We start from the raw sequence: 11,146 nt of genomic DNA on the forward strand, positions 1-11,146 counted from the left end.
CAGGCTGCTCAATGTTTATCACTGCCACTGATGAACACAGAGACTTCCCTTTAGCCCAAGCAAACAATGGCCTCCAAGAAGCTTACAAACAGTTCAGAACAGCAAATCTGTAACTGAACTTTTTTAAGTATCAGAAAAGTGGGAAAAAAGCAAGATTTTTTTGTTTTTTTGTTTTATTTAAGGAAAGCAGAGGTTCACAAGTATCAACAAGTTAGAACAGTGCAGTAAATGACCCCACACTTGAGTGCTAGGCCAGAGACAGATAAAATGCAAGTTTAAAAAAAAAACGATTTTAAAAATAAGTGCAGGCAGGAAATTCAGTAATCAGCTCTAGGTTGAGTTCTAAATACAGTTACCAACACAGAAATCAAGTTTAACAAGCCAGAAAATGCTCAAAAGTAGGCGGCAATGCAGAAAAACTTAACAAATAATCTGAAGCAAAATACTTAAAATCTCAAAAGTGGTTCCTTTCTTCTCTCAGCATTTTCTCCTCTTGGTGGGTGCTTTCCCAACAGCCAACAAGTCCAAAAAGATGCCAAAACCACGAGGCAATCAGGTTTTAAGAGAGGGAGATCAAGGAGTTAGGAATTGGCCCAAAATGGCCAATAAAACTACAGTTTCAAGGCAGTAACCACTCCCACAGGGGCAGGCAGGCTGCTCAATGTTTATCACTGCCACTGATGAACACAGAGACTTCCCTTTAGCCCAAGCAAACAATGGACTCCAAGAAACCTACAAACAGTTCAGAACAGCAAATCTGCAACTGAACTTTTTTAAATCTCAGAAAAGTGGGGAAAAAGCAAGATTTTTTTGGGTTTTTTTTGTTTTTTTTTAAGAAAAGCAGAGGTTCACAAGTATCAACAAGTTAGAACAGTGCAGTAAATGACCCCACACTTGAGTGCTAGGCCAGAGACAGATAAAATGCAAGTTTTAAGAAAAAAACGATTTTAAAAATAAGTGCAGGCAGGAAATTCAGTAATCAGCTCTAGGTTGTGTTCTAAATACAGTTACCAACACAGAAATCAAGTTTAAAGTTCTTGGGGTCCGTCGTGGCTCCGGGATAACCGTTGTGGTGTGCCATTCAGTGGGCACAAAGCCTGAGGTGAGGCTATGACCGAACATGGTACTTTAGGTAGGGTGCCAGTTCATTCTGTAGTTCATATAGAATACAGCCTGGGATATTGTCAGGTCCCATGGATGCTGTGTTCTTGGCTTTGGAGAGTGTGCTTTTTACCTGTGCAGCCATGATTACAGAAACTTTGCATTCTTCCGGTAGAGAGATGGGCCCTCTAGGGGGTGGGGTGGGGGGGGGGGTAAAGTTAGCATTGAACCTATCTGCCAGGATGTTGGCAATATCAGTTGATTCTGTATATTTAGTGCCATTGTGCTATAACTCAGAGCAGATCTGAGTGTTACCATTGAAATTCTTGACATAGCTATAGAATGCTTTGTGGTTGTCTTTAGAGTCAGTGGCAATTTTGTTTTCTTAACTAGCTTTGGAGGATTTTATGAGGGATCTCAGCTTCTTACTGAGGTTGACCAGGGAGTTCCTCCAATCATGGGATTTTACTCTTTTTTGCAACAGTTTCTTTCTTCTGTTGTAGAGTTTGTTTATGGCAGAGGACCACCAGATTGGCTTCCTTTTTTTGGAGGATAGCATCCTGGTTCTATTAGGGATAGCATGATCCATGCACTCGTGTAAGTGCTTATAAAGTGCATTTGTGTAGGATTCAGCAGTCGTACCTCTATTGTCCGTCTGCATGGGTGTCATGAAGTTTGCCACTTCTGTCTTAAGAAGTGTGAAGTTGGCTTTGGAGAAGTTTTTTATGGTGGTTTCCCTAATTGGGAGTGAGGGCGGGATGTGGATGTCTAGGATGATTAGCTTGTGGTCGTATCTGACCAACAAGGAATTGCTCTCTGGTGTGGAACAATGGTTGCCCATGTTGGTAATGACCTGGTCTAGGATATTGCTGCCCCTGGTGGGGGTGTGAGTAAGTTGATCCAAATCATTGGAATTTATGAATTCCAGAAAACATTGAGCAAAAGAGTTGGTACATGAGTAGTTTTCTCAGTTAATGGTGAGCTAGTTGAAATCGCCCATTATTAGGGTGTTAGGTTGTACCCTAATACTTTCCAGTGTATCAGGAAATGAGGAGTGGGAATCCTGGGGCATGGTGGGGGGTCTGTAGCTAGCTACAGTTTGGATTGCAGTCTTGCCCAGAGTTAGTTGCACTTGGATAATCTCGGATGCATTATGCTGTGCAACTAGCCTGGAGGTGTGGATATCCTTAATGAATATGGACACGCCTCCACCTTTAGTGCTTCATTCCGGGTTAGGTGGCCGAAAGGTGTGGTATGAATTATAGCCTGGTAATGCAGGGGTGCTCTCTGGAGCTTTGAACCAGGTCTCTGTCACTGCACTGATGTCGATGTTCTCCATTTTAAGGAGTGCCTCGAATGAGTGCATTTTGAGGTTTAGACTTCTAGCATTGAGTAGCATTACTCCCAGATTTTGCTTGCTTGTACCTGTTATGGTGGTGAATTTGTCATTTGAACCTTGCCTAAAAAAAGGCACTATAGGGGTGGCAAGAGCCTTAGCCAGTATCCAGAATCCCAAGGGTGACAGGTGCTAGCCATCTCTGGCAAAGCATCATGGTCTGTCGATTATATCATCCCAGGCAGACAAATACTGGATCCCCTTAGAATGACACCAGAAACTTAACCAATTGTTGAAGTCAATCATTTTGTCCTTGTACTGTGGCATCATTCTGGGTGATGGCAGGATGCTACTCAGGGCCACGGTCATACCTGCTTTGGCTACAAGATCAGAGAGCTCCTCCATGTGTCTTTTCATGTAGTACAGGAAGGTATGTCTCAGGTCATTCACATCACCATGGACAATAACAGTGTCATATTTGTACTTGTTGTGGAGTGACCTGAGTGCGTGCTTTATGTGGCAGATCCTGACACCTGATAGGCAGCTGACAGTAACTTTCTTCTTGTTTAGCCTGGTGAGTGGAACATCAGTGTGCCTGACTATAGAGTCACCTATGACTAAAGTGTTGGGTACGTTGTCATGCCTTATGGGCTGTGGTTGAGTGGCACACTGAGTTTGTGGGCTATGTGTCATTTGGGTTGTGTTGGGGGGTGGAGTTTGCTTGCATTTCTGCTTTGGAGGTCCCTGATGCTTGGGCAGGTTTTTATTGAGAGCCTCCGCGAATGTAAGTGTGTGTTTTGTGTTTCTATGTGTGTGTTTTGGTGGTGTAAGTTTTGAGGGACTATGTGATGAGTGTGGTGTGGTGCAAGTGTTTACCTTCTCCTCTTGACTGACTGTTAAGAAAGTTTTTAAAGGACTCATCAAATACATAAATGAGAACCCCTCTGTCTGCTGTGCTTGAAAATCTAAATATGCTTGTTGCTGCTTAAGATCTAAGCTTTGTAGCTTCTGCATGGTTAAACAAGAAGTTTTTAATCAGTCATGTGCTCTGAACAGCATCGTTTCAGTTTAAAAGGTAATTTGGGTTTTCTGTTGGGTGGTTAACCAGAAGTACACAATCACGTCTCTAAAATCTTTCAGGCAACTCCCCTCCCTGAAAGCCACAGCTTGGCTTTGTTGGCTAACACTCCTTTATGTTTTTATAATTTTTGTATTGAAGGCAGAAAGACTTCAGGGTTGATTTGTCTTTCTGAGAAATTGAGGGAAAGAGAGAATGTGTATGCGTGTGAAGCAAATGTTACTAAGTAGATTACCAGGAAAGCTTGACTTAAAAAAATATTTGTGGTGATTTTAGTGTCGTATCACTAGCAGTAGAGCTACATGTTTGCAGAAGCTTGTTTGTCGTTCACAGGTTACTTGAGGAGCACTGTTTTTTAATGCTTGATCGGTGTTGCTGGAAGAACTAGTCAAGCGAGGAAAAAAGAAAACTGGATTATGATAGTTTACTGCTCTCTATGAGTAACATGCATACAGTGTAAGGATGTTAATCAACATCTTTTTTTTTCTGCCTTTGGCATTGATCATGTTTCCATTCTTATAATGGAACTTAAAACATCAAGCTAATGTGTAACTGTAGTCAGGCAACTTTTAACAATTTCTTTCACAAACTAGCAGAGCGTAAGAGTTGTTCATGACCTGCCATATTTTATTAACTAAACTGCAATCATTTTCATAGATATTACACATTTTTCACTCTACTGGCCTGTGGCCTGGTCATAGCTGAAACAGTGTTTGACATGCTGTCAGAACCAGATAAAAACTAAGGCATTCATAAACCTCAGTTTTCAAAGCATCAGGGAAATAAGTAAATTCACCTTTAAAACAGTTTTAGAAAAATAGCTCAAATGCACATTGATAAGCAGACCTGCAATAGTGCAGCATTTTATAATTCACACCTGTGGTCTGTGCTGAAGTAGTTAGTACCCTTGCAGTATGATGATGATTGAAAGGGGTGCAGTAGGATCAAATACTTCACCTGGTATTAGGAATGTTGCCAGTGTTATAACATTATAACTAAGCTATACATCTGATAAATGTCTGTATGTAACTGCATCTATAAAATCTCTTTCTAGATATTATATGAAACATTCTCAGTCACTTAATGCAGCTGTCAAAACTCACACCACCAGAGCAATTCCATCAACTGCATATTTGTTAAAACAACATAAAAATAAACAAAAGGCATTATTTGCAGGGTGGCAAGCCCCTTGCTCCCCTCAACTACTTAATATAAACCAATTCCAGGACTGCGCAATAGTGAGGAAATGGAAAAGTCTCTGGTCCTCAATTTCAGATGGCATTGCACTAACACTAGCTGTGAGTGTCCAGAGAAGTGTAAATCAACCCAAAAATGTGATGATTCACACTTCAACATGGCAAACATTTGACTGATTAAACTGCAGCCATATATGCATGCATACACGTGTGTGTGTGTGTGTGTGTGTGTGTGTGTGTGTGTGTGTGTGTGTGTGTGTGTGTGTGTGTGTGTGTGATGCACTAAATGCTGGTCTCCTCAGTATCCTAGTGCCCCCCCCCCATAACAGCTGTTATTCCAGTCATATTCTACCACTTTAGTTCTCCCTTGTGACATTTTTTTAGGCTAGGCTGTGCAGGGGGCCAGCTTTAAACTCACTTCTGAGGTGTGCAGTAGAAGTGGATTGGCAGTAATCTACAAAGCCAGGATAACCCCCCCCCCCCATTTAACATACGTTTTCCTGTCTTAAGCATGTACTGATGTCACAAAGTGTCAAGACTAATGCTGCTGTTCCTTCAAGCCATTGTTTCTTGTAGTGGGAGATGCTTGGCTTCAAAGCTGTCTGAGTCAGTCATGTCAGAACCCACTCCCACCCCCGGAAAGAAAAGGCTTGCTTCTTATTGTCCAAGGTCCATTTCTGAATCAAATGATCATTATCACTAGCAGAAATGTAACCTGTGACCCTGCTTATAGCGGAAATCATTTCATTATAAAATATCACACCTGCATGGTGCCACTGCATTATATACCCATTACACAGTCACCCAACTCTGCATAACAGAATTCAACAGATTACTATGCATCTCTCTGGGGTGATTGTGGGAGTACACATAGATTATTATTCCCATAGTAATCCCCTTCTTTAGTTGATCTTTGTGGTATCAAAAATAAAAAAAAATGTAGGCACAAAGAGGTACCAAGTGAAAATTTCAGATGCCCTGGAGTATATTCTCTGAGGCATTTGTGCTTTTCAAGTGCTCTTTGTGGTGTACTTTACATTGGATCTCAGCACTGTTGTGTCATCTCAGTGGTCTGCCTCTGTTCCCGCTATGGATTACCACTGTGCAGCAAATGAGGAAATGATGGCAGCAGTTTGACCTTCATCTCTTCTCCTCCTTCTAGTATTTAAAATACTGTTGACCTGCCTGGCATGCTGAGACCTATATGTCCATGGGAAGTAGCCCTGTATTGCTGGAAGAAAAAGATTCAGAAGCAGTTTTGCATTTCACTGTGGCCAGATGCATGTTTACACAGGGGCAGCATAGTAAATATGAAGCAGCAGTGATTTCTTTATCCAGGTGAACATATCTGTTGTCCTTTCTTGGCTAACTCTATTTTGGTCATTCTTTCTCTTCCTCTTCCTTGGCAATCTTTGAATTAGTGATGATGGAATGGATGGTTTGTGGATGGATGACCCCCTCCCATCATTACCTTCACCAGTTGTTGACCATGTAAGCCTAGACACACAACATTTGCAGTTTAGCCAAATATGTATCCATGTCAATGAACAGAAATACAGCTGCCGTCTACTGAGTTTTGCTACAGAAATGTTGAGAGCAACTCGTTAAGATCTGTAGATTTTGGTTACTAATTCCAGTTTCAATTGCATGCAAGAGATGAATACAACTTAAATGCATTCCCTTCTGATGTCTGTTAACATTTTCAGGAGAAACTCGTCCAGAGAAGTTGCTGGTGTTTATAAACCCTTTTGGTGGACGCCGACAAGGCAAGAACATTTACAACTCTCAAATAGCCTCACTTTTTGAGTTGGCAGGAGTCAGTACCACTGTAGTAGGTAAGTGCTGTAACTGTTTCTTATTCCCACCCATAATGTCAAACAGACTGAAAGACACTTCTCTGAATCTGTTTTGTAGTGAGATCTAGAATGTGGTCCATGGAAGAAACTTGTGTACCAGAAAGTACCAACACAGATATCGGATTACACAACACAACTTGCGTTGCCTAGAAGTGACAAGTTAGATTACAGCAGAGAAGGTAGAGGATCTTCAGGGCATCTCTATGAAGAGAAGGAAGGATCTTCTGTGACATCAGCAGTACTGAACCAGTGCAAAGCTGCAGCCTGTTACTGAAAGCAACTGTAACAGATATATATATATATATATATATATATATATATATATATATATATATATATATATATATATGTATATATATGTACATACATGGGTTTTTTCAAAGTAATGTGATTGAATAAAACACAGTTCATTTAGGGTGAATGTGAATGCAGTATTTGTATGAGTTTGCTAAATACCAGAGAGAAATTCCCTTCTCTCCAAGGGAGCCCGCAGGATTTTTTGCAGGGGGGTGCAAACCCAGATCCCCGCCCACACAGCTCTACCCACCCACGCAGCCCGCCCATTAAGCCATTCCAGTGTCCCATTACTTGGCTATTTCTCCCTATTTGCCATAGACACAGTTCAAATTTCTCAGTGTGCATACTGTTTTATGCTTTACTTCTACAATGAGTACAGATGTTTGGATTTAATTTAAAACTTTTATTTCAAATGTTATAACACAAACACTGATAGACATTTACTAAACCTAAACAAAGCAATAGCCTTACAATGAAAACAGACTTAGCATTAAAACTTCTCTACCTTTGAAACACACATTCACTGAAACAGCAATGAAACCCACATTCAAAGAAAATGCATCTGGCCAGTGGAGGGTAAGTTTACCTTTGGGCTGTTTTCAAATCATAGGCTCCTTGCACACATTTTTAGAACCATACAAAAGTTCTTTGATTCACCTTCCTGGTTGTATTAATTATACTATAGTTGGCTACAACAGGATAACCATCAATATAAGGAATTATCAAACTGCAACACCAATTAGTTGGCTACAAAAAAATCAGAGGCTTATTCAGGTTGCAAGAATATGCATGGTACTTAATTAAGAACTACAGATAGACTGCTACATTGGAAATTTTGAAAGACCAACTACAAAGTGTGGCAAGCCATTCAGGTTGATAAGAGTAGACTGCAGGAAACACTTCTTGCCTGCTAAGTGTTCAACTGTTTTAATATAATTTGTAGATATATTTTGTAATCTTCTTTCTCTTTGTTTTTTAAATTAGGATTATTTATTGTATTGCCTTTTGACCTAGATAACAACTGAAAACAGTTAAAAACAAAGTACATAAGTGTTGAAGCCTTTACTAAAGTTCAGACATCTAGCCTCTGTTCTTTTTTTTTATTTACCTTTTATTATTTTCTTCAAATTATTTATACAAATGTATTTCCCACATCCCATATTCCTTTTGCTTTGGGCAGAACAGGGGTATGGTACCTTTTTTCCCCATGCATTTATACCTTTTCTGTGTCCTGCTCACAGGATCTCAGGTCAGCTTAGGTCTGGATAGACTTGGGGGAGGCAAGTTCTTGAAGGCCCATGCCCAATGACCTTCATTAGGGGATTCATACTGGATAAGGGCCCTAGCCTTTTCCATTAGGACCTTCCTCAAGAAAGGGCAGGACAGTTATCATGCTACAGTTTTGGGCAAGAAGGAACCAAAGATGGCATGGGCAGATTTTAGCTTTATTCTGGGAGTGCAGTGAAGTCCCAGAAGTCAATACTACTGCAAAAGCCATCAAATCAAACATCTACTGTTATGGCAAGTTCTTGCACAATAATGCTTTCACCCTTCTCCTGTAGAGAGAACTTTAAGTCCGAAAATTTTAACTCTGTTCCTTTCCTGATTTTCTGCTGTTTTGCACTGTGTTATTTGTGTGTGTTAATATCCTATTTTAATAAGTCTGGCTATTTTTTTTTTCAGAAACAGCAAAAGCCAATCATGCAAGGGATTATCTTTTAGAAGAAGATCTTCAAGGATATGATGGGTAAATTATATTTCTATTAAACTGTATTTTGAACCAGCCTCACAGTTGTCTCTGTTAGTCTTTTTCACTTACAGTCATTTGTGTGTGTGTGTGTGTGTGTGTGTGTGTGCGTGCGTGCGTGCGTGCGTGCATGTGTGTGTGTGTGTGTGTGTGTATGTTTGTATGTGTGTGTTTGTATAACTTGCATACTTTCTCATTAGTTATTGATTAAACTATTTCCATTTAAAATCTTAAGAAAAACTTTTAACATGCTAAAAGTGCTTTGGGAAAATATACGGAATAAGGGTGGCTAAAAACAATATTAATATGTATGTGCATGTATATATGGATCTCTGTCAGATGATTAGGTTTTCAGAAACTCAAAATTCATATGGTCAGGATCAAGTTTCTGAAAACCTGAATGTTTTGAATGAAGATTGCTGTACTGTGCAGAATAGGAAATGTACCTTTTTCTTCACTGTAGTGCAATCTTGGAGTTGGTATCTTTAATTTCCAGGGGTGGTGCAGGTGAGCTTACCCCCTGCAAAAACATAAAAAAAGTTAGATTTTTATGGGGTTATTTTGGATGTTCCAGTTTTCATAAACTCAGTCATACGGTCCCGACCATATGAATTTTGAGTTTCTGAAATCTTGATCATATATATGCGTGTATATATATATATATATATATATATATATATATGTGTGTGTGTGTGCGGAATGCTTTCCTTAGGTCAAAGGTTTCATGGATCAAGCATACAAAAAGCTGGTCGGTGTGACTGAAAATCAGCTGATCACACACGCTGGCTTTTTTGTGAGATTGCAGTACAATTGGAATCAATGAGTTTGCCGTTTCCTGACTGCATTATGATCTCAGATTTGGTATATATAATTATCAGAGGACGTGAGGATGAAGGGGGGGGGTTACATCCTTGCAAAAAATAAAAGCTTTTGGTTTTCTTTTTTCAATATGTTTTACTTTCCAGTATTTGTCCTTAACTAAGATTAGGTTTGATATTTTGCTTGGTCAACCAAGCAACATATATCCAAATATATAGATATATAGGTATTTAAAATGAGTAATATCCATTAATTTTGATTTTTTTTATAAACTTTGATGTGTACAGCATTGAAAACAGTAAACACCAAAGTTAACAAATCTCAAAAATAAAAATCTGTACCCTAAACTGATTGAAAAAGGTAAGCAAATACTTTATTGTTCTGATCAGTAGAAAAAGTCCTAATAATATAGCGGACATACTTTTACTAGTGATATTGTCAAGACTTATTTTTTGTAAGGTATTGTCTAGGTTGAGGATGGCCCAAGGACAGGGTTAGGGTTAGTACACATCTGTAAGGATGGACAGAGGCACTTGACACTTTTTTAATGCTGGTATTTTATGGCATGTAAACAAACCTAAGGAGGAGAAGCCAGGTAACCTTAAGCCTGTGTGGTCAGGGGTGTAAAACCTTTGCAAAAATAGTTCAGATGAAGAGCAACCTCAGGTTAGCAGCTCTTGATTATGGTGGGCACCTTGTTTTGTACAGGTTGCTCAAGCATTATGTATCTTCTTGAAGTCTAGAGCTTTTCAAAATACTTTAGTAGAAGAACGTGCTTATCTTTTCACTTTAGATGCTCAATAAAATTTTCTTTTAGTTCACCTGATTTTTGTTTTTATTTAGTTGTATTCATTAGTGATGTAGCCATGTCATTTTTTAGGATAAACTAATTACAAAATAATGCTAACCAATTAGAATGATGTTGTCATTCCTTCTGTAAAAAAGATAAAGACATAATTAAAAAAAATAGTAAGTGAAGTTGTGCAAGTTAATATTTTTCTTTACCTCGTAATGAGTACATTGAAACAGTTTGGCAGATATTACATTCTTCCCCTCTGAGCTGACTCTCGATTTCATTTAACAAGTAACTGTAGGTACACCCTGGGGATCACTTCTGTGGCTCTGCTTGACAGGGGCACAGGAAAATAATTTTCTTGGGTGGCAAAAGCCAGGGTACCATTTGGCTAGGCTTATATAGGCCCTAGGGCCAATAGCCTAATACCTACCTAAGAACCTGTGAACATCACATATTTTTTTTTTTATCTTTTGCATAAAGTTTAATCTAAAACTACTTTGTCTTTTTCTAGTGTGATCTGTGTCGGTGGCGATGGAATGTTCAGTGAACTGATGCACGGACTGATTGGCCGAGCACAGAAAGATGCAGGCATTCCTGAGAACGACCCAGATGCTGAGTATGTAAGCCCAACTCTCAGAATTGGAATCATCCCTGCAGGTAAAGTCAGAATAGAAGAGGAAACAAATTTGTAGAATGCTTGCTGTAAAAGGCCAACAAAATAAACTGTGTATAAAATGGACAAAAACTTCTGAATAAAACAAAGCCAGATACAGAACTGGAATACACCAAAACACTGATTTTAATGAAGCGCTTTTCGTCTAACCTATTGGTTAGACTTCTTCAGACAAAACAGCATTAAAGAGATTCAAACTTAAATAAATTCATCCATTAAAACCATGTGACCAACAAAGCCCAAAATT

General features: G+C 39.2%; 1 protein-coding gene across 1 annotated transcript in view; it reads left to right on the plus strand.

Moving 5' to 3' along the window:
• The window catches only part of LOC122808946 (ceramide kinase-like), a 109,841-nt gene that overhangs the window by 51,896 nt on the left and 46,799 nt on the right, over positions 1-11,146 (plus strand). The window contains exons 4-6 of the mRNA XM_044080101.1: positions 6,418-6,546; positions 8,548-8,611; positions 10,738-10,883. Of these exons, the coding sequence (XP_043936036.1) occupies positions 6,418-6,546; positions 8,548-8,611; positions 10,738-10,883 (339 nt within the window). The remainder of the gene's footprint in view (positions 1-6,417; positions 6,547-8,547; positions 8,612-10,737; positions 10,884-11,146) is intronic.

Source organism: Protopterus annectens, chromosome 8.part0 (assembly GCF_019279795.1).
Source record: "Protopterus annectens isolate FY-2018-M chromosome 8.part0, PAN1.0, whole genome shotgun sequence".
NCBI lineage: Eukaryota > Metazoa > Chordata > Ceratodontiformes > Protopteridae > Protopterus > Protopterus annectens.